This window comes from Protomyctophum bolini (genome assembly GCF_963924005.1).
Source record: "Protomyctophum bolini genome assembly, chromosome: 2".
Taxonomy (NCBI): domain Eukaryota; kingdom Metazoa; phylum Chordata; class Actinopteri; order Myctophiformes; family Myctophidae; genus Protomyctophum; species Protomyctophum bolini.
In genome coordinates, this window is record NC_137863.1 from 52501713 (window position 1) to 52526923 (window position 25211).

Consider the following 25211-nt stretch of genomic DNA (forward strand, 5'->3'; position numbering starts at 1 on the left):
AAAAAATGCATTTGATGGGGGGGGAGGGGGAGTGTTACTGAAGTAACTGAATACAATGTTGCTGTTCATACTGTACTACTCACTGTGTTGAATGTCCCATGCTGCTACTGTGCTACAGTACATTGCACTTGTTTAAAAAATGCATTTGATGGGGGGGGGGGGGGGAGGGGGAGTGTTACTGAAGTAACTGAAAACAATGTTGTTCTTGTGCTTGCTAAGCAATAAATGTTCTCCAATACATTTAAAGGAATTCTTGTGTTGAAAGTTATGTTATTTTTACTTTTTTTAACTTTTTTTTTTTTTACTATTCATAATCGGTCATAATATCGGCTATCGGGCTTTTTGATTGTCCACTAATCGGTGATCGGATATATCGGCCAAAATCCATATCGGTCGATCACTAATTATAAGTGTATGGTTATTTTTACCCTTTAATTGCCAGACAGCTGTGTAAGGGAAGGGTGATGCCTCCGTGTTCCTGCCAGGTGCTCAAGTGTTTGCCATTCTCAACACCAGCTGAGAAGTTGAGGAAAACACAAACATATACTATACTATTCTGAAAGTAGTAGGCTATGGACAATGGACAACCAGGCCTTTAGGGGCATGAACTAGCTGCAAGCATATCAAGACAAATATTCAAATACTATGAAATCATAATCTTAAATCAAAAAACAAGACGTAGCACCAGTCAGATATGACATCAACGATGAATGTCGACTATAAATACCTACAATACTAAAGTCAGGACTTGAATGTCGAGTTAACTCATTTAGACCTGAGGATGATTCTACAAATGTCTTCTAAATCCTGACAGTTTTCTGAAAAACCCCATGTTTCTCTGTCAGTGGTTCTCAAACTATTTCATGTCAAGGGCCCCTAGAATTATGTGAATTTGTCCGCCGGCCTCTCAAAATATGTTGTTCCAGGGACCAGGGAAGCAAAGATTTGAGTATTCAAAGATTTGCGCCACATTTACACGATTTTTCTAAAATAGCAGACCTACAAGTCCGTAACACGGCACTCGGTGCAGCGCTATATGAGCTTGTAGATCTGCTATTTTCTAACAGCATAACATAATGCTTAAAACACCAAAAGGGGTTCCCACCCAGAATGTTTTAATACTCAATGGGGTGGTAGGGGGCCGGCCTGAGCCATGGAATACTGCCCCAAAACTGTTACATTCAGTGGACATTTTGGCTATAGCTCAACCACACCCGTCATTTTATTAGTTCACTTGACATGAATATACAGTAGCTCCAATTCCCGCTTCATGGGGGGTCTTTAAATAAAGACCCTGGCTGTGATACTTTATGAAACTAAATATAAAGCCACTGAAACATGACCAGCTTGCAAATCAAGGATAGTCTAGAGATTGAGACATGAGTGCCTCATGTTGAATCATGATTCTGGTCCTCTGGGAACGGCTCAGAGAAGGCCATTAGGCCTGCCCGCCTTGAGGATTAGTAGACACAGAGCAAGTGACAGCGACAGGTATTAAGCCATTTTGACCTGGGAACGATTCTACAAACGCCTTCTAAATCTGAAGTTTTTCTCAAAAACCCTATGTTTCTGTCAGTCATTCTGAAACATTTTCATGTCAAAGACCCCCAAAATTATTATGTAATTGGCCGCCGACCCCCATCTGAAAATATGTTGTTCCAGGAACCCCTCAGAAGCAAATACGAGAGTTAAATACGTTGGCTCTGAAAGAATATATTCAAAGATTTGCTAATATTTTGCTAATGATTTACAAATAATTGGCTGTTGATGGTGACGTAATTAATATGTGTTTCAATGTTTGGTGGGTAAAAGGTAACGTATAGAGACCGACCGATATGGAATTTTGTGACCGATACGATAACCGATACGATAGAGGGTAACTATCACCGATAACCGATATGCAACAGATATAGTGATTTTGTTTTAAACTGGAATAAAAACACGCCTTTTCTGTGAGGATTGTGCAAAGATTTGGCACCGATATGATTATGCAAAAGGTACAAAGTGACAGTAGTACAGACAGCCCTGCTTTCTTAAACCAATGACTTTTCAAGGCTTATATTTTTTTGCTTTTCACTCAAAGAGTAAATAAATACTGTAGCAGCTAAATAAGACGGGCCTATAGCACAACACAGTTTAAACACTAGTATAGCCTATAGTATGCATTAGGCCGCAGACCCCCATTTGATACCATTCTCTGGGAGAACACTATCATCAGTGTTCATTTAACTCTGAAAATCAGGGTCCATTTGTATGCTCTTGGAGTATAATTATATATAATATATTGCCAAGTCTGATCATTATAATCTATATAATAGTCCATATAATAAGATATGGACTTGTTTATCTGTAAAGTTGCTTTAACCCATTTAGGCCTGACGTCGAAAACAAAATGTCTTCGAAATCCTGAAAAACCTTATGTTTCTGTATCAGTGGTTCTCAAAAAAGGCACATGTTCACGATTTTTCTAAAATAGCAGACCTACAAGTACTGAGAATTTTGGCTGGTTGAAGACCAGGCGAGCTGCAGCATTTTTGATCATTTGGAAAGTGCACATGCCGGTAGGCCAGCAAGGAGGGAGTTACAGTACAATGGTCAAGTTTTGATATGACTGTTGTCTGGATAAGGAGCTGGGCTGACTCCTGGTTACAGGGCTTTACTATAACTGTAGCCAGAGACACTCTGGCCCTAGACTGGAACTCACCTATGCTTTTTATGGCATAGGCAGCTCCCGGCAGGATCCGCCGGGAGAAACTAGGCACAGCTGCTGGACATGAGCCTAATTAGAGCGACAGAGAGAGAGGAGTGTGTGTGTGTGTGTGTGTGTGTGTGTGTGTGTGTGTGTGTGTGTGTGTGTGTGTGTGTGTGTGTGTGTGCGTCAATTTAACAAAGGTGCAGACGATAAGAAATCAGCAGAGTGAGCGATGTTTGCGCTATTGTATGCCGAATTGAAGTGGACTCGGCCCCAGACTTTTTTTCTCTCCCTAGAAATAAAAACATCTGGGTTTCCGAGGCTACTCTGGGCCTGACATTATGTCCCTAAATAGCCATGTAGCTTGTAACCCATTTGGTTTATGTAAATCAGTGTTGATTTCGTCGACTAAAACTAAGACGAAAAATGTTCGTCGACTACCCTTGGCTATGATGACTAAAACTAAGACTAAATATACTGTCGATTTCGTTGACAAATAAAAACTATACTAAAATGTTAGGAAGGGACTAGTGGACAAGAGAGATCCAGTATAAGTCATTTTACACTTGGTTTCATGCTCAAGCTACAAGCTTGTAGATCGACTATTTTCAGCAAGTGTAAAAACAGTCACTACGATGGCATCGCCAGGCCCGCCAAAATACATTTTAGTCGACTAAATCAACTGTAGATTTAGACACCAAGACATTCCAGGTGACTAAATGTGACTTAAACTAAATGAAAACTATTCAAGAGACTATGGCTAAAGCCATCAAGGGTTGGGATTGGGGGTATAAGTCCCTGCGACATACTAGCGTCATGTCCAGGGTGTGTACTTGTACATCAAGCTGCCTCACGCTACAGAAACAGGAGAGGCTCCTGCCCCTATTGGCCTTATGGCTCGGCAAGGCCACGTATTAGTTCGGCAAGGCTATGTAGTAGCTAAAGCTAAAATCAAAATGTGCTGCCAAAAACACTGATGTAAATACTAATTTGGTTATACAATCACAGGAGCAGTGCAGCCAGTCTAGCGATAAATACTGTGATATAATGCAATGTGGGCGGGGCCACAGAGATCAGCTTTTTTCATCAACTCTTGCTTTTGGAAACGTTTTAAATCAGTGACATCAGAGATATTTAGCAATGAATCTTGTCATTATCTCTTCCACAAATAAATAAATCTATAGCTATATAGCCTACATGTCTGGCATGGCCAGACAGACTAATATCACTGTGTATATATATATATTAGTCTCTGGAACCTCAGTGTGGAACCTGCATTTCCACGGGGAACATTTATATTTGCATACCGGGCCCCGATTGGTCCCATCACTACTTCGGAGGGAATGAGATCCAATCACAACTGAGCGGTGCCATACCAAATCTGCCTTCTTTTTACCTAGCAGATCCGTCTGGTTTCCAGGCCAATACGTGCCAGTAGCTCAAGATGCTCAGGCTCTAACAGAGCAGAGCAACCAAGGGCCTGGGCCGTGGCTCAGCGGTCCAGGCACCTTGGCCGGTAGCCCGAGTCTGGCAGCGTGCCGCGGGTTCGACTCCCGATCCCAACGGCCTTTACTGCATGTCACTCCCCCATCTCCCTCGCCAGTCTTATTTGTATTCCCGCAGGACTATGCCAGTTGGGGCTCTATCTTGCCACACTAATTGACAGCCCAGCACCCCGTTTATCCGTTCACCTTTGTTCGCCTTCTCCTACCCAGAGTGTAGAGCAGGAGAGTAGCGACTCGCTTTGATCTCGCCGCAAAGCGGGTGCCTATGGGCTATAGTTCCAAACATGGCTCCTATGGCTGGAACTATCCCATTGAGATAGAAGGAGCACTTCTGCATTCCATTGTCACAATGGGAGTCAACGTGAGTGTCATTACTCTCCTACGAGATTACTCTGCTCCTACCAAACCACACCGTTTGCACACATCTCACCATGCACATCAACACCGACAGCATGCCTGTCCAGACCTAACGCACTACCTCGCATCCATGCCAATGTCATATTTACAGTACAATACCCATGTTCACGAAAACCACATTCTTGCACAACACCACCAGCCTGCTTGCTGAGCCTGTGACGTCAAAATCGTCACCGCTTTGTTGACAGCATCCACACCACAGCCATAGTAAGACACAGCTACGTTAACTCTGTTGTCTCTGTTCACTAGAATGGCGGTAGCCGCGGTATAATATATACACTTCTACGTAGTGTCGACTACCCTAATAAGGACCCATGCCGGACACCGCCAGCAACAAGACGCAGGCAATAACCCGACATTACTCCCTAAAACAAAACAACATGCCACGAAGACAACGACATCATCTGTTAAAATCTGCTTATTTTACTTTAATTGTATTTGCTTTGATGGGGAGAATAGTTATCAGATATCGGATATCTTCAAAAGAAGACATTGCGACTAACTTGGACTGATGATTTGTAAGACCTGTTGTGTTTGTATTGCGTTATAGCCAGGTTAGGTATACTGTGCCTACCTACCTCAGTGTTCATGTGCATACTCAATACGTTTTTGTACAGTCATTTCATGTTACTCACTACTATTACACCTTCTCTTATATCCAAAAATAAAATAGCCTATGACAAAATATGCAGTGTGTTGTCCACAGATACAGATCTCCATATTTGCCCTGAACTCTCTAGATGTGAGGTCCCAAACACTGCAGCACAGTGGCCTGAACTCTAGATGTGAGGGCCCAAACACTGCAGCACAGCGGCCCGAAATCTAGATGTGAGGGCCCAAACACTGCAGCACAGCGGCCCGAAATCTAGATGTGAGGGCCCAAACACTGCAGCACAGCTGCCTGAACTCTAGATGTGAGGGCCCAAACACTGCAGCACAGCGGCCCGAAATCTAGATGTGAGGGCCCAAACACTGCAGCACAGCGGCCCGAAATCTAGATGTGAGGGCCCAAACACTGCAGCACAGCGGCCCGAAATCTAGATGTGAGGGCCCAAACACTGCAGCACAGCTGCCTGAACTCTAGATGTGAGGGCCCAAACATCTAGGCCTAGGGCTCCATTTTCATCACCGCTAAACCCCTTATCCCTAAACTTCTTTGCCTTTTTTTTTTTTACTGTTTTGAAAAACATTTTTGAATAGTTCAGCTAGCCTCTACATTGACAAGTTGTGAGCTTGTAGACTGGCCATTTTAACTATTCAAAAATGTTTTGCAAAATAGTAAAAGAAAAAAAAAAGGCAAAGAAGTTTAGGGATAAGGTGTTTAGCGGTGACGGAAATGGAAATGGAGCCCCTAGTCTATCTAATCAGGAGATGCAAAGTGCACCAGTGTAATTTAATTGCATAATTAATTAGCCAAACCAATGACTCAGTTATTGTGACTTCACCCCCCCACACACACAGAGAGAGAGAGAGAGAGAGAGAGAGAGATAGAGAGAAATAGGGAAGCAAGCTCTTAACTGTTAAGTGTACTCAAGCATAATAATTCTAACGTGTTATGGGGCAGTGCCAGCTCAGTGGCCTTGTGGTTAGAGTGTCCGTCCTGAGACTGGGAGGTCGGGGTTCAATCCCTGGCCGGGTCATACCAAAGAATCTAAAGATGGGACCCAGTGCCTCCCTGCTTGACACTCAGCATCAAGGGTTGGATTAGCGTCATGTCCAGGGGGTGTACTTCATCAAGCTGCCTCACGCTACAGAAACAGGAGATAGGCTCCTGCCCCTATGGGCCTCATGGCTCGGCAAGGCTACTCTTTTATGTGGCAGTGCCGGGGTCCCCGGAACTTCCAGACCCACAGGAACGCGGCTAGGGATGGAGGGACATATAGGGATGGACATTGCTGTTCCTTGGAGTGGCTGCACCACTCAAAAACACTGGGGCATTAATAAGAATGTACAATAGGATTCTGGGATAAACGATTTATTTATTAAGGTCTATAAATTAATATTATGAGGTAGAACAAACATCATAATTATTTAAAAATAAATTAAATAACATTGCACATTGCAACTAGCCTCTAAATTGTTGTGCAGTGCACCAAACATACTCATACATGAAGGTACCAAACATACATTGACATGTGACTCGCAAAACTGTGGCAGAATACTGGAGTCAGAGCTATAGAGCTTCTGATTATTCAGGTGGTCCACACTAGTTGTAAACGATATACTTCCCTCTTCTTGTTTGAGAAACCCCTTCCTCTACTCACTGCTCTGTGAGGTAAGAAATGACTAAACACTTTATTTACCCAGCAGAAGAAACAGCCGTTTCCAGCGGCTACAACCAAGTGAAACATATACAGCTAGATTAGCTGCACAGTCATTTTCTGCAATTGATTCTACTGAGAAAGCTGATCCCAACACTGGCCATCACCATCAGTCCCTCATGTTCCGGGAATAATTAAGTAGCCTACAAGAAGAGTCTAAAAACGCATCATGACAAAGTGACAACCATGAGCCAACCGCTTTATAACGATATGCCGTCATCATTCTATAATATGTTATGACGACGCCTATCGTTATAAAGCGCCGCAACACTCTGCATTACCATGTTTATTGAGACGTCATGTGGGTGGTTGCTATACAGCACTGCTGCAGCATCATTGCTCTTTAGGGGGCAAGCCTGCTCTGTATTAGCAGCCTAGAACGGTGTCGCTTGCCTAAAGGAAGGAACAACAGAACTAAAAGCCCAACAACACGTCGCATTCGTTATATCGGGCTTGTATTTCTGTTCTTTTTGCCGCAAACGATCCGTGGCATGCAGCTTTGAATGAGGAGGAGTAGCTCTAGATGAGGTACATTGTATCCGAGTCCAGACAGAGCAGCCAGACAGACAGAGGTACATTGTATCCACACTTTGAATGATGAGGAGGTATGATGATACATTGCATTTGTATCCAGAGCAGAGGCTGAGCAATAGTATCATGACATGGGGGAGATGGGTGCCACATTCTGCCCGTCCATATATATATATATATATATATATATACACACACATCACCATGGCAGCTTATTTACACCATATATGCAGCCAAACAAAGCCACGGTTGGCTGTGGAAAACACTGCTCAGTCCTACAGCGTTATTAGCCGAGAGACACATGTATGGTAGTGTCTTAAAAATTCTAAAAAAAGATACATATGGCGCCTTCATCAAGAAGGAAACTAAACCTAGCAGACTTGCCTGTTTTATAACTCTCGCCTCGAGCATGTCTTGTAGTGTGTCTATGAACTTACAACAACGCACAGACAAGCACACAGACCGTGTTGACATGTATGCTGTAATACACACACACACTCAGTCACTTACCCTTCTGCTAAATCTGTCCTCTCCTTTGAAGTGAAGCTTTCTTCTGCCTTCTCTCTCTCTCCTGAGTCCTGGCTGCTACTGCTGCTGTTTAGACATGGAGACCACGCGCTACTGCGGAGCCCCGCCCTGTTGGCTGCGGGGTGGCCACCCATTGGCTGCCGCCGTTGAATGCAGCCACCCACACGTTGTAATTGGTCAGAGTGAACTGCCAATCTATTTGCGTTCTGTGTTTCCCGCGCTGTATCTATAGTGAAGACGTCAGGAAATCAGGCTTGTTGAGACAGTCCATCATGAATCATGATGATGATCATTACGTTTCCTCCTCATTAACCCATTTAGACCCGAGGACGATTCTACAAGTGTCTTCTAAATCATGAGTTTTCTGAAAAACCCATGTTTCTATATCAGTGATTTTCAAACATTTTCATGTCAAGTACCCCCAAAAATATATGTATTTGGCCGCCGACCCCATACTGAAAATGTTGTTCCAGGGACTCCCCCAGAAGCAAAGATTTGAGTTAAAAACGTTTTGAAAGAATATATTTTCAAAGATTTGCACCACATTTTTCAAAAATAGCAGACCTACAAGCTCATAGCGTGGCACTCGGTGCCGCGCTATGAGCTTGTAGATCTGCTATCTTTCAATAGCTAAAGTATAACATAATGCTTAAAACACCAAAAGGGGTTCCCGCGCAAAATCGGTTAACCATAAAACAGTTCCTAGGGCAGGTCCATCAAATATCAAAATGACGTTATTATGGTATTAAAACACAAAGGTAGCCAGAGCATTCCATTTTAATGACATTATACAGTAGGTATTATTAACAAAACAGCAATGTAATTAACATTTGGATGTAGGTATAGCCTAATTACATCAATGAAGGTTTGATATAATGTTACAGCAGGTTCAAGGTCATTCTTTAATGGTCACATGTTGTGTAGCAGGTAGAGCAATAATGATGGATTGTAATTTGAATTGTGTGACAATAACCGTTCCAACTTATTTTGAAAAAGCTCAGTCACATTATTGTGTATCGTGTCATTTATGAAATAATAAAAGTGCAAAGGCATTTCTTCCTCACAAAGTGAAGGAGAACAAAGAGCATAAGTTAACCCATCATTACAAAAAATAAATCCCCATCTCTACAGGTGACAATTATTTAAATTCCATTTAGCGCTCATGACAGTGGCTAAGTTGGCTTTGCCCCATCCGACAGTGCTGGGGCTAGGCTGCAGTTATAATATGCAGTGGTTCCCACACTCTTTCATGTCAAGGACCCCCAAATTGACACCGATGAGCCCGTGAACCCCCCCCCACCCCATTTTTACAGCTCTAGCAGTGATTCTCAACCCGTTTAATTTCAAGGACCCCCCCCCCCCCCCCCAGTTTGACATGCATTAGTCTACAGACCACCCATTTAATGGCATTTATATATTGTGAAATCAATGTTGACTTAACTCTGAGAGTGTACGAATGGACCGTTATTTTGGTTCCAAACTCGCATTTAGCTGGGTACCCCCCTTGGAACTCCCTCAAGGACCCCTGGGGGTCCCCGGACCTTACGTTGGGAACCACTGATATAGACTACTAAGTGCTATACTTCCAACTCCATGGCCGAAGCGAACCACCTCCAGTCATCACTCAGTCTTTCAGGACCAGAGGTGCTTTGACTTGAGCCGCGACCTCTGCCCCCATGAGCTCCTCCACGATGGCTAGAGCAAATTCAAAACTGGTTCCAGGCCCACGACTGGTGATGAAATGGCCGTCCTTCTGTACTCGAGCCTCAGAATATGTATAGTGGTCTAGAGAGAGAGAGAGAGGAGATACCGGTAGGTAAAAATAATTTTGAAAATAATTACTTGCAATTCCTGGTCTGAGCCTCATACTTGTAACATGCGTTGATGTGTATATTCATACGTCTCTAAATGTTTTGATGAATTGAAAATGGTGGGCCCTATTGCAAACAAGTGCGATGCTTTATACTGTTGTCCACTTGTCGCACTCAACAGTTTTTGTATTGAGTTGTACTTGAAATGTACTGTAATTATGCGGTTAATAAATCAATCAATCAATCGGCAATCGATACATTAGCAACATTACCAGAGCCAAAAGTAAACTGAAGAAATGTTACTTTATGTACTTGCATGCAAGAATCGCTTAAATTGACCCACTTATGTTCTGTCAGAAATCCCTACACCCACTATCATTTCTGAGGGGTGTGCTCTAGTCTACTCTACTGCATAGATGGTGCTGCAGAGCAGGCACAAGAAACGGTTGTTAAGAGCGCCATCTGCTGAACCGTATGAACAACTGCAAATAGCCCTCCTGAAATCTCTAGAAACAACTTTATTTTTTTTCCACCAAGGTTCATGTTTTAGGTTGTTATTAGAGAAAGTAAAAGATGATTGTTCTTTTTTTCCATTTGCTGCTTTCTTTCATTTTAGGGATTTTAGCTTTATAGCGATTTATTTTTTTATTCTTTACTATAGTCCTACTAGACCCCAGGAAATTACATCTGTCCACAAAAGATCACGAGATATACTGAATGTGAAGGTAGTCTACTGGGGGGAAGCCACACTGTGTGTCATAGGCTCAATATGCCAGTTTGTCATATTCAGTAGATCCCGTGATCTTTTGTGGACAGATGTAATTTCTTGGGGTCTAGGACGACTATATTAAAGAATTAAAAAAATTGCTAATATCCATAAAACAAAAGAAAGCAGCAAATGAAAAATATATATACACTCACATTTTACAGAGGCTGTTCTAATAACAACCTAAAACATGAACCTTGGTTGAAAAAAAACTAAAGTTGTCCTTTAAGGTTACAGCTCATGTTTTGCCTTACAGCCCATATTCATTTATACAGCATTTATTTTGAGCTTTTAATTTGCCTGAACGTCAACTCTGCTCTTTGTGAGTATAATACATCCACACAGAACACAAATAGTACGGGTCGATAAAGCAACATCATTATGTTTTCGAACCCCAGTAGATTTTTAACGGCAAATCAAGACGCTGTATGAATGAAGCATGGTGAAAATAATGTTTGATGTGAAATAAGATGCATTTTTGGATAATTTATTTGCCCGACGTCGAAAAAAAAAAAAAAGTCTTCTCTGAAAGAATATATATTCAAATATTCGTGCTGCATTTTCACGATTTTTCAAAAATAGCAGACCTACAAGCTCGTAGCGCTTGTAGATCTGCTATTTTTCAATAGCTAAAGTATGACATAATGCTTAGTTAAAACACCAAAAGGGGTTATCGTTCAGAATGGGTTAAGGACCTTCAAGGTTTCTAAAGGGGTTTTCTGTTTATACCTCCAGCCATCATCTTTTCCTTCATGGCAGGGTGGGTGGTTACTGTGCTGCCGAAGCCAATGCCATGTGCCAGGAGAGCAGTGGGACCTGTGGGGGGGGAAAAAAGGAATGGGAATTTCATGTTTAAATCGCTTGGCTTTTCTTTATAGAAGAATATAATTGTGACCTTCTCATTTTCACAAAGTTCTAAATTGGAGAAAACAGCCCTTCGATGGAACCACGATGGCAATACGTGAAGCAACACACACACACATGTGCATATATCGTGTAGAAGGGGGTTCTTTTAATGACCACATCAGAAAGCTTAAAATAGAAAAAAAGTGTGAAACCATATTATGGACAGAACAAGTCATAGCTACTCGACTGTAATGTGCTTCAAGCTCGACGCAAGCAAGCCTAATTTGTTATGTTCCTATACTGATGATACAGCGTATTTTGTTGGAGCTGCTGTAGCAAAAAAAACAATTGTTTTGTGTCATTATAGAGTCTCCACCGAGTCCCGCCACCATTAACCTGTTGGTTATTTGATGCCAGACTAACTCTAAAAGGTCATGCTCGACTACAACACAATGTAGCCGTATGTGCTAATAGAAACCCACCGTGATATAAACTCAATACTGCTCTTCCACTGCTGGCCTGCTCCCTTTGCCTAAAAACAAATGAAGCAAGGTGAAGCAGCTTTTTGCTTCTACAGGCCGACGGCGTGGAACAAACTCCCACTGTACCTTCGACAGGCAACCTCTCTAGACATTTTTAAAGCACAGCTCAAGACCTACTTCTACACTTCTTGCTTTTAATTGGTCTTTTAATGTTTTTGTTATTCATGTCCTCACTGTATTGCATTACTGCTATTACTTGTAATGTTTTATGCCTTGCTTTTCTTTTCTCTTTTTTTCTCCATTGCTCTGTAAAGCACTTTGAGGTGCATTCCATGTCATGAAAGGTGCTATACAAATAAAGTTGTATTATTATTATTATATTATTATTAATACATGTATCGTAGTGTTTGTAGCTCATACTAAGTTTCAACAACTGTCCCTTGGAGGTTATTTAGCCTAAGAATAACGTACTGTACACAGTTTTAAGACCTCGACCCAGGATATTGTTTGCTCCACTGCAGTGAGCTCATGCAAAGACTGTTAATAAATAGGTTATCAATTGTGTATTAATTAATTAAGTATTAATTGTGCTGCTTGGCTGCCTTCCCGTGCAGTCTACGCCTCTCTCTGGCAAGAGTAGCAGTCTTGCAAGTTCAAGCCAGAGCCTTAGACAGAGACAGTTACACAAACTGCGTTCACTTCATGTGGCTTCAGTCCAATGGCGGCTCTCCTACATGGACTTCTATTGAGAATGGGGACAACCAACTGGGACAAGTCCTGGACCGGAAGTATAGGCAGAAATGCATTGGACTCAGGCAACAGCCCAGCTTTAATGATCCCTTTATTTTAGATTGTTTTGTAGCAATAGTACAACATAAACATTAAAGATACTTAAGTTGTTACTGTACAATACTTCAAAACAGTTGGCATGTTGCACACATGCTTAAAATAGCTCTTATTTGCGCGCCCTCGTTGAAAACAATGTATTTCCAACTCCAGCTTGTCTCAGTTCAGGCTGCATGAACAGCGCTCGAGCGCTCGGTTTCTTCCCCCTCTATTATCGTAACTCGATTAGATGGCTCTGGTTCAAGCCAAGCTAAAATGTACAGTACGTACATTTGTTACTGCCAATCTCCAGACAGAACTAGCCTGGAAAAGAGACTGAAACCCACACAGCAAGGGAGGTGATGGAGGCAAGTATTGTGTGCACCCTGCTGTTCTCTGATGACTCATAATGTGTCTATGACCGGGGTACATGTTGAGGTTAGTCTATCGCTGTGCCTGTGAGGACTGCTACTGATCTTAGTATAATGCAAGGTCCCCTACACACTAGAACCAGACACAATTATTGCTACGAGTAATGTATCATTACTTATTTATCATCAGTCAAGTTATTTGGTTGGAAAAGGAAACCTTAATCCATTTAGACCTGAGGCTGATTCTAACAAAAAAAGGCTTTCTTCAAAACCTTATGTTTCATATCAGTGCGGTTCTCAAAGGTTTTCATGTCAAGGAGCCGGAGAATTCTATGTATTTGGCTGCGGAATATGTTGTTCCAGGGACCCCCACCAGAAGCATATATTTGAGTTAGAAACGTTCACTGTGAAAGAATATATATATTCAAAGATTTGCGCCACATTTTTCAAGAATAGCAGATCTACAATCGCATAGTGCAGCACCGGGTAGGTGTAAGTATGACAAAATTCTTAAAACACCAAGAAGGGTTCCTGTCCAGAATGGGTTTACATATAATGTTGGGGGTTCTTGACATAAAATGTTTGAGAACCACTGACACAGAAACATGGGTTTTGCAAAAAACTATCAGGATTTGTAGAATCTTGTGTCGGGTCTAAAAGGGTTAAAAAGTTAATAGGGACTGGCGGGAGTGTTACCAGTGGTGGAAGGTTCTTCATACCATTTCAATCCAGTGAGGATTTCAGTCATTTTCTAGGACGCCACTGTGCCACATGGGTCCAATGACCCGATTCATAATGTCCTTCCATTGTCCTTTCCTAAACCACAAGCTGTCAAATAAAAATATGACTGGTGGTTGTGGGCTTACGGTTACAAATCAAACCCCTGTGTGCTCTACGTGTCAAACACAAACGAGCCCAGTCTTTTCAGTCACAAAATGGAATGTATTGTACACTATGTTGTATGTATAGTCTCCTGGTGGTGTGATTCTTGTTAACCTACAGTATTTATACCTGAGAAAAGATTCAACAATATCTTCTAATTCCGGACAGTTTTCTGAAAAGCCCATGTTTCTGTGTTAGTGGTGCTCAACCTTTTTCATGTCAAGGAACCCCAGGATTATCTGTATATGGCCACGGACTCCCATCTGAAAATATGTTGTTCCAGGGAACCCCCCGGGAAGCAAAGATTTGAGTTAAAAATGTTCACCTGGAAGATTATATTCAAAGTTCACGATTTTTCTAAAATAGCAGATCTACAAGCTCGTAGCAAAATAAACATACACAGGTTAGCCTTTCTGAGGGAGTGCATTTCAAAATGTGACTTGAAAAATGGTATTGCCATGATTAATGCTGCCAAGGTAAAACATTGGTTACAGCTCCCAGGTCCCATAGGGCACACATCACCTTAGGACACCCAGCTATTTTCAATAATTGGGGTGTCAATAATTAATCCACCAATTTCACAAATAAACAGTATAACTGCTGCAATTATTCAAATGTATTTGTATTTAAGTTAATAATTGCTCGCATACCAACAACATATTTTCAGATGGGGGTCGGTGGCCAATTACATATATTTTTGGGGGTCCTTGACATGAAATAGTTTGAAAACCACTGATATATAACCACTAGATATATATATATGGTAGGTATATGGACATAGGTATATAGTTTTTCAGAAAACTATATACCTATATAAAAACAGGACGGAGAGAAAATGTGAATTGGATCCAGCCCTGATGTAATGCAAATCACACATAATTCCGAGCAGACGGAGCAGTACCTGCACAGATTGCAGCAATCAGGCCTTTTCTCCCATCTTGATCTCTCAGCACCTCCTTCACCACAGGAGACTATCAGGAGAGACAGAGTGGACACCAAACACACAGTGACTATCAGGAGAGACAGCATCATGGACACCAAACACAGTGTGTGGTGTGGTGTGGTGTGGTGTGTGTGTTATGCTGTGCTGTGCTGCACGTGGTGACTTCAGTGTATCATACGGTCAAGTGTCATGATTCTTCTAAATTCCTGGCCAGACAGTGTATTGTAATTCTCATAATTGTAATACTGATACAGTTATAAATAATGCATTACAGTGTAACTGGTTGGTTTTACATCGTATTCTATTAAACTGCTTTGAAAGTAAAGGACTCTTGGGATACAGTTGTGAATAGTAACAAGTTAGGCATACATTTCAAACTGTCTTTAACACAAATCAGCGCCGGAATTTCTTTCCCCCAACCCCCCCCCCCGTAATCCCATCGGCAACTTCCGCTCTAGACCAGAAATCACGCTGGCTGGGCCAGGCTATAACACTCCCCACCGCACGTCTAAAATACCACAAAATGTTTCTGGTTACTCCACTGAACCCTCTACAGATATTATTAGTGCTGCACTGTTGCCGGCTAAGGGCCGATTCATACTCCTATTTTACCAATGATTTTGGCTCGTCAGAAATTTTCAGTAGCACCGAAGAGTCGACTTTAGGACGGTACCCGCCCCCCTGAACCTCAAATGACGTCACATTGTAGGCTTAACAGCGCCGAACCGACTTTTATTCGGCTCTAAAATAGGAGTATGAATCGGCCCTAATGAGAGAGAGAGAGAGAGAGAGAGGAGATGAGGGGGTGGGAGTTGCACCACTCAGTTCACACGGGTGTGATTTTTAGTAGTCTCTCTCTCTCTCTCGAGACTCACGACAATTCAATTCAATGGAAAAAGGCCAGTCAATCTAAGCTAAAAAAAAGGGTGACCCAAAAGAAATTGAAAAAGTAATCGTTCAAGGTTTTTTTTATGATCCTTAGGGTCATCCAAATAACATATTAACACTTAGACTGCCGCCATTTATTGATAAATTAGGTCCTAATTCACGCCAGCATTTTTTTAATTTGAGCTCTTATTTTGAAAAGCCACATTTTGCCTCAACCGGAAGTGAGCTCATCTCTGCCAGCTTTACGTTGCCATGACAACCTTTGTTTACATGATCACATCATGCCGGGTACACTATAGACCTCCACAACGTCGGCTCGTGCCGTCAAAGAAACGCTGTTTTGACCAAAAATGCCATCTGGGACAAGGAATAGGAGATACAGGCGATTGAAAGAAACGGATAGAATGGATTCTTATGGCGACGACGAACTAAGATGAACGATCCAATGCTGTGCTAACAACACAGCTAGCTAACCGGCTAACGTAAGTAGCATTATGGCTCGATCGATCAAATGCACTATAAAACAACAATTGCCGAAGGGCTACGGCAATGGCGGCAAGCGTTTTATTAATGAATTGACATTAATCTAAGGCAATGGCGCGGAGGGTGTTAAAATTGATTTTATTTACATTTTGGATCATGGCCTTAATTTCCGGGGTTGAACGTTGGGGTACCATTGAAAACCTATATAAGGCAAAAATGTAAATGATTTTCATTCATTCATGTGGCTATGGCAATAACTTTAAACCTGCGCCACCTGGAGGCACCCTTCTAATCCTACTTAAAATAAATCTCTAGTGTAGTTATTCAAATTCTTGCAAGAAGTGTTTACAAAAGGAAAAAGAATTGTATATTGCTCACCTCTGCCAAATTCTGCGCACCTGGCATCCCCCCTGGGAGAAGCACCACATCATAGGGACCCTGAGACACAACATGACAACATGTTATAGCAAGCAGGGTGAGGTTGAATGTGACAGAACATCAGCCAGTAGGGCTCAATAGCAGTGGTGGGTATCGTTTGGGATTTTAACCCATTTTGACCTGAGATCAGATTCTAAAAATGTCTTCTACATCCTGACTTTCTGAAAAAGCTATGTTTCTATGTCAGTCGTTCTTCGATTTTTTCAAAAATAGCTAAAGCATAACATAATGCTAACACCAAAAGGGGTTCCCGCCCAAAATAGGTTTAATGTGTCCGCAATACCGGTGCTTAACCAGTTTCTGAGCGGTGCCAATGCCAAGCGCTCCTAACAGTGACAGAGAAAGAGTGTGTGCGTGTGGGTGTGTGTGTGTGTGTCAATATTTGCCATCGACAATGAAAGGAGAAATTAGGTCAAACATCCGCCAGTGCCAACACAAACAATTAATGCCAAATCACATGAATTCAGTTAAATTCAGTTCAATAAAAGGAGAAAATTAGGTCATATGTGCCTCAAATATGACGTACATTTTGTCCCCACACGTCTCAATATTTGCCATTGACGACGAAAGGAGAAATTAGGTCTAAATGTCTGCAAAATATGACGTAAATTTGTGGCAACAAAAACATTAAATGCCATTGACAATGAAGGGAAAATTTACATCATATGTAGACGAGCAAATCGGCCAATCAATCACATGAATTCAGTTGTTCATGAGACGATGTTTAATGATAAGAGCGCCCCTCACTTCACACATGTGTGATCTTTTTTAAACAGTGTCAGTGCTGTCAATGGCACACTTTATTTCCGTTCTTCAAGGTTGGACATCTTGTGTAAATATATAATATAAAAAACACAGCAAGCACAGCAAACAAAGGGATGGAATAAAGAGTGCTAGAAAAATAGTTACGTACATGTGCATGTTTTCCCTGTAGTTGCAATTAGGTAAACGTTTTTGTGAACAGCTTCACAGTAGGTTATGTTGCATATTATATACAACACAGATTAGATTAAGAAGGTGCAATTTGAGGCCATGTTCCATATACAATAAAAATGTGAGAAGGGGGTGAGGAGGGGGGATAGTGTTTTCCTTTGCCCTTCTCCTTTTTGGCAACGGTAAATTTGAATACTGCACTACTGGGGGACACGCAAATAAAGCTGCATTGCTGTGGCCACAATGAACAGCTCATTAAAACCTGACAGCCATGTGTCACTACTAGGGCTTTAAGGCTCCTGTAATCTCTCTCAGGGATGCTGATCATCGCTCACCAGTTTGCTGGCATCCTCCAGGCTGGCATCTGGGCAAATTACAACATTCCTGCTGCACGTAACTGGCTCTGTACCCGTCAGTCCTGCTACAGTCACAGCAATCTGTAGATGTGGTGTCATAATATTGAAAAGTGTTAGAATTACAATGAAACCAAATTGCATATCAATCAGCATTTCTGTATAGTCATTATGGGCTGGTCCAGTGCTTATTATAATAGCGAGTCTAGACTCGCTAACGCGCTGGACCAGGGCTAGGCGCAGTGGTGGAAAGTAACCAAGTACATTTACTTAAGTACTGTACTTAAGTACACTTTTGAGGTATTTGTACTTTACTTGAGTATTTCCAAGTAAAGTAACCACTTCAACCATATATACATTTCGGCCATTTGAAAATAGCAGATATACAAGCAGCTCACAATGCGTTCCGATGCGACACATTGTGAGCTTGTAGATCGGCTATTATCAAATGATTTTGAACACATTGTTTACTTTCTGCAATATGAGTACTTTGACTTTTAGTACTTTAAGTATGTTTTGATGCCGATACTTTTGTACTTTTACTTGAGTACATTTTGAGTACATCTACATTGCAGTATTTATACTATTACTTAAGTAAAACATTTGAGTACTTTTCCCACCACTGGCTATAGGCGAGGAGCTGGACCTTAAGACAGCTACAGACTACAGTGAGTGACAGTTTAAACTTTGACATTTATACTGGCCTTTGCAGTGCACCAACCTTTTCATGCTTGCCAAACACTACAAAAACATTTAGCTATGCTATCTTGCCAGGCAGTGCAACTAATATTAACGTAGCTTACGTCTTGCTGCCTACAGCTACTATCAGCATGACTTTCTCTATCGAATGAATGAATGAATGACTGAATGAATGAATGAATGCATCAGCTTATTAACCTTGGCGAAAAAGCTGTCATGAGCCTCACGGACGTTACGCAAATAGATATTAAGTTGTAAAGCCTAGCCTTGAAACAGGACTGCCATAATATTTCACGCCGTTTTGCGCCACAATTGCTACATTTACAACGTTAAAGTCTACATAAACGTCCAGATTTCAACTCTAACGTGCTCACCCCCCGGGGGACACGGATGATAGAGTTCTGCACGAGCGAGTATTATCACCCGTGCATTCCCTATTGTTCAATAAAAACCATTTGTATCCGACCGTCGGCCAGTTGCTCAGTTTTTCACCATTGTGCTTTTAACTACGCGCCCCTATCGATTTGGGTGGTGTATTGCACTTTGATACATAATAACTTTTTGAGGAAAATAGCCGGAATCGTCGTATTTTATTGAACAATACGGAATGCACGGCCCGGGTGCTTTAAACACCCGCACGGGCAAACATTTTAACATCCGTGGCCCGGGTTGAGCACTTTATATTTGAAATCAGAACCTTTATGTAGACGATAACGTTGAAAATGTAGCAAGGTGCTCAAAACAGCGTATAGTTCCACCATGACGCTGATGTGAACCATCATGGCTAGTGGCTAGCCCCAATATGTTCCCTCAGTCCCTACGCTCAGAATTAGCAGACTGTAGCATGGGCGTAGGGACTGAGGCAATATTGGGGCTAGGCTAGTGGCTAATATAGAGCCCACAACAACACCATGCGGGCTAACTAACGGGTCTTAAAGTATCGTTACAGACCCCAGCTCGGCGCAGGACGTCCACAGGAATGACCGTTTCCATCTCCTCTGCACCCTTTGACAAGATCACCAGTGCTCTCTTGCCCGCCATGGTGATATATAGAGCTGGTGGTGGAGGGTTGGAGACTTTCAGCAGCTCAGTTGTCTGACTGCTCCGCCGTGTTATGACAATGTGTTATGCCGACACTGGTCACCTATCGAATTCTGTGGTTATGTCAGAATGTGTTATGCCGACACTGGTCACCTATCGAAGTCTGTGGTCGGCACAGAATTTAGCTTGTTAATATTTTCAGAGATAACCATTAGACTGCAGGTAACAATAAATAGTACAACTAACGTGTTAATATTTAGACGTTTCTTTCCGATCCAGAATCGGGAAAAAAGAGAGTCTAAATATTGGGCTAGGCTGAATCTACGCACCACCGTGACCTCACATAAATCGATAGGTTGCCAATGTTGATGTAACACATGGTCTAACGTACGCCGGGGCCAATCCCATGCGCCAGACAGAGAACCCGTATTATATATTGCCATTTTGCGTTTACATTATCCCCTGTATAAGTCCACGTTACACATGCATACTACTTGGGGTGTAAAAATCTGATAATCTCTTATTTCGTGGAAAGCCTGGTGACGCGAGGTTTAATACTTATGTCTTGTATTGTTTGAAAACTGAAAAGCAATATTAGTACAGTAGTATACTTCGTCCAGCAGGGGGTGGTAGCCTACTAGTAATCTATAAATTAGAAACATTATCATCTATTTTAACATTTGTCAAGTTGGTCACGTGGCCAAAAGCGGTGGACAGAAACTGGTCTACATGTTCTGTTGCCCCAACAGGGGCAGAAACAAGGCCTTTTCACCAGGCTACTTGCACACACTGCAACTCGCTTACAATTCGCAAACCTGGCAACACTGCTCTGTGTTCTCATAGGCCCACCAGGCCCGCCCCCACACTACTCTTCAGTCTCACAATCAGCCATCTTGCTTTTTAGGGCCCTCGCAGGATAACAGAAAGAAGGAAGGGGAGAAATTAGTGCTTATCCCTTCTAAATCCCTGTATTTACAAAATAAAACACTCAGCGAATCCCTTAGTTAAATCAACATTGTTCATTGTCACTACTTGGATTGTGCCGAAATATTTACGTTACACGTATAGCTTTTGCTATTTTCGCCTGCCAGCCCACCGCCGACTACACACGCCTGCACACACACACACACACACACACACACACACACACACACACACACACACACACACACACACACACGCCAACTACGTTCACTTAATGGGGCCAGTCCTTCACAGTGACACACGCGTTAGATGAACCACGCGACCGGGATGGTTTCTACCCCTCAATGTCGTGCATTTGCTGCGCCCTTCTAATGCTGCGCCACGCCTACTCTATACTGCTCCATGCGACTCGAACAGCGTCAGCAGCAGCAGCTCCGAGCCTCCGTCAGAAAGGCTGCCCACAGCACTGCACAGCCCCACACCCAAATGAATCGAATGAATGAATAAGGCGCTTATATCGCTTTTGCTCAGTGGATGGGACATTTACATTAAAAGCAATCGGATGGACGCGTGGATAACGGCATGGCTGTGTGCAATCGGAGGGAAAGCTTCCATAATCCATATAGCTTCCATGCTAGCTGCTTCAGACACAGGGGAGGGGAGGGAGAAATAGTGCGAAATAGCGCTTATGCAACAATTACCCTAAAACACAAACACCTCAACTCGATGTCATTGTGAATAAGAATTTCGAGCGAAATAATAATTTTGGGAAGGACACTTTCACCCAGTATCAAGCTAAATGTGGAAGCCGTGTGTGTCACACCAAAACGGGTGACCTATAGATTCCTGTAACCAGCCTCTCGCACTGCCTGCGAGTTGGCTCCGTCTAAGGCTCCGTCTCATGAGCAAATTTAGAACTTCCGGTCTGAGAGCTAGCAGATTTAAGACATCCGGTTGCTTTCAGAATAAAATAAGGTTATTTAATTCGTTAATTAAATAATTTTTACATTACATTATTAGTATTATTATTACATTACAGTTATTGTAAAGACACACATTATGTTTCTGTGTAAAAATAAGTAATTAAATAACATAAAAAAGTTATCTAAATGGATAAATGCTATTCACTGGAGTGCATGGACTTTATAAAGTGGACACTGGACAAAAGACGGCTCCGCCAGGCAACTATCTGGACATACCCACGCGTTTGGGAAGATGTCCTCTACCACCCCACAGTCTCCGCTAAGCGGGAGAGGTGTAAAATTCACAGCAGCAGAGCTTCTACTGGGGTCAATGCAAAAAAATGTACCGTTTCCGGACCCAGAATGGACACTGGACAAAGAGGCCTCCGCGAGGCAACTATCTGGACATACCCACGCGTCCGGGGAGATGTCCTCTACCACCCCACAGTCTCCACTAAGCGGGAGAGGTGTAAAATTCAGAGCACCAGACCTTCTATTGGGGTCAACACTCAAAAAAGTGCCGTTTCCAGACCCAGAATGGACACTGGACAAAGAGGCCTCCGCGAGGCAACTATCTGGACATACCCACGCGTCCGGGGAGATGTCCTCTACCACCCCACAGTCTCCGCTAAGCGAGAGAGGTGTAAAATTCAGAGCAGCAGAGCTTCTACTGGGGTCAATGCAAAAGAAATTACCGTTTCCGGACCCAGACTGGACACTGGACAAAAGACGGCTCCGCGAGGCAACTATCTGGACATACCCACGCGTCCGGGGAGATGTCCTCTACCACCCCACAGTCTCCGCTAAGCGGGAGAGGTGTAAAATTCAGAGCAGCAGACCTTCTATTGGGGTCAACACTCAAAAAAGTGCCGTTTCCAGACCCAGAATGGACACTGGACAAAGAGGCCTCCGCGAGGCAACTATCTGGACATACCCACGCGTCCGGGGAGATGTCCTCTACCACCCCACAGTCTCCGCTAAGCGAGTAAATGGGTGCTTATATTTCTATGTGAAATGTGGTGATGCTGGCATCACAATAGATGCCAGCATCACGCTGCCTCCGTCTAATAAGCACATTTACAACTTCCTGTTTGGAAACCGAAACAGATGCTTCTGACATTTGCCTGTGCGTGCTTAATCGTTGTACTTCTGAACACATTTCCCAAATCTCAGTGATTTATCCACACATCGCTGTGTGTGTGTGTGTGTGTGTGTGTGTGTGTGTGTGTGTGTGTCGCGTCGCCCTCCAGCTGCAATTGCGAGTGTGCGCTGTGTGCAGGGCACACTACTGAGTTTAAAACCACAGCTGAAACATGAATTGGAGTCAATTCCCGCAATTTCCTTCTTCCCATATTGCGCTGCAACGACACTAGGATTGAGCCTCCCGAAGGGGGGCGAAATTCTAGTAAAACACAAAGTAAATTAAGGTTGCGTTTGTAGACGATTTCCTCTCGGTTAATCACTTACTAAAAGGGGCAACAGCGCAAACTGCTTCAAAGATCTTACTTAGGCCTACTGATCAAGTATGTTATTGCTTTACGGGGTTGAGGCAACCCATGGTTAACGGAGTTGTGATTACACAGCTATGTGTGTCCCTGCAGGGTCTGTCCCTGGGTGCATGCCTGGGTCTGTCCGTTCAAGCACGAAAATAGCTTCTGGTTGGTTTTCACATTTCTCAACCGTTTCGGACGCGGGGCGGCTTGTCGGAAACTGGGCACATTCCTGGGGGTCTGGATGTTCCAGGGACCCCCGGGGACCCCCACACGGTAGATCTGTGATTTCTCGACTGTTTCAGACGCGGCGCGGCTCGCCGGAACCGGGCCAGCCTCCTGGCCGCGGTCCTGGGGGTCTGGATGCTCCATGGACCCCCCCCAGGGACCCCGGGGACCACCACACGGTAACTCTGTCATTTCTCAACCGTTTCAGACGCCGGGTGGCTCGCCGGAACCGGGCCTGTGGTTCTGGAACTTCCGCGGACCCCCCGGGGACCCCCACACGGAGTTGCAACACTCACTTTAGTCACTTCACACAGATGTTTTTTTTTACTCTATAGATGGCCACTACATTCTACCTGTGGAGACCACATGGCATGCATGAGATTAAGAAATCACATCAGATAGGCTTATATTGTTCAAATAACAAACACAATTTCACAAATAATTGTTTTCTATATCTTTAGTCTTTATTCCATGTAAGAGTTGAGCTGTTGTGATTTACGACCACATATGAGAGTATAAATGACTAGCCTATACTATAACTTTGTAAAATAAGGTGTGAAATTTGGTAACTGGTTGAGTGCCTGGGGGACAATTACTGTATACTGTAGGTTGATAACAATAATCTTATTTGACCATGAAGTTTTCCTTTTCCTATTTGAATTAAGCCAACCGAGGGCAACCAAACAAAACTTTTCACTATAGGCCTATTGTATATAGGCCTACTGTAAATTCCTATATCATCCCATTTGAACAGATTCCTCCCTTCTCATCTCATCTCAAGTTGACGATTGGTCAAAATACTTTGTTTTATTATAAGACTTGAACAATATTAAATGGTGGGCCACCAAATAACTCTGGCTATCTTTGGTCCTCTTGAAGGTTTTTGTGAACTTTTGAGACTGATTAGGATGGTAAACATTAACAAAAATGCTGACTTATAGCTCAGTGCTTAGTGCTCACCTGTTGCTTTTGTATTTTTACAGAATTCATGATTGCCAAATATGCCATCTCCAAAGCCAAAGCAGATGTGAGGAAAGAAAACCCATTGTGCAGAAATACACTGGTGAGTCTGTTGGATTCAATGTCTTCATTTTAATGTAGGCCTACTTCATTTTGCACACAAGATGCTTAAAGGTGTAGCCTATTGTTGAATTTAAATAGGCTACCTGGCTTGCATCATCACCACATGAAATAAGTACAGTATTGTACTTCTTCCAGCAGGTGGCGGTAGTTACCCATACATCAGAAACGTGAAGGTTTATGTGGCATTGATAAAGTGCTTTATCAATAATAGTAAATGTCATGCACCCATGCTGTTTATAACAAAACAACGGTTGTGTTCATACAATATAAAAAATGAAATATATTACGTTATTTGTAGCAAAAGCTTGGAAAAAGGACAATATGGGCTCCATTTTCATCACCGCTAAACCCCCTATCCCTAAACTTATTTTGCTTTTTTTTTTTACTATTTTGCAAAACATTTTTGAATAGTTAAAATGGCCAGTATACAAGCTCACAGCGTGTTAATGAAGATTGGCTAGTTGAACTATTCAAAAATTCAAAATATTCAAAATTCAAAATAGTAAAAAAAAAGGCAAAGAAGTTTAGGGATAAGGGGTTTAGCGGTGACGAAAATGGATCCCTATGTGCACAAAACGAATTTCACCCATGCACTTTTGTTTACTTGTAAAACTGTGATGTGACAAGAAAGCTGATTCTGAAAGGTTATCTTCATTTAAAGCAAGACACACATTTCCTCATGGCAACAGAACTACTTTCGAGTATAATTTAAATTAGATCATAAGCGTTGTTTTAAAAACTGACACATTAAGGCAGCAGGTTGCAAAAA

The 25211-nt window shown here is 42.5% G+C and overlaps 2 protein-coding genes across 3 annotated transcripts in view; both read right to left on the minus strand.

Moving 5' to 3' along the window:
- The window catches only part of kcnab2a (potassium voltage-gated channel subfamily A regulatory beta subunit 2a), a 181440-nt gene extending 173370 nt beyond the window's left edge, over window positions 1-8070 (minus strand). For both annotated transcript variants that reach the window (XM_080783160.1, XM_080783158.1), the window contains exon 1: window positions 7977-8070. The gene's annotated coding sequence lies outside the window, so the exon portion shown is untranslated. The remainder of the gene's footprint in view (window positions 1-7976) is intronic.
- A 1294-nt stretch (window positions 8071-9364) lies between these two features.
- On the minus strand, window positions 9365-19830 carry park7 (parkinson protein 7). The gene is made up of 6 exons (XM_080781902.1): window positions 19666-19830; window positions 17998-18099; window positions 16670-16729; window positions 14879-14948; window positions 11301-11387; window positions 9365-9779 (listed from the first exon to the last, which is right to left on the minus strand). Exons 1-6 carry the CDS (start codon window positions 19753-19755, stop codon window positions 9619-9621), a joined length of 570 nt encoding a protein of 189 aa, XP_080638028.1. The 5' UTR covers window positions 19756-19830; the 3' UTR covers window positions 9365-9618.
- Window positions 19831-25211: the final 5381 nt, after the last annotated feature.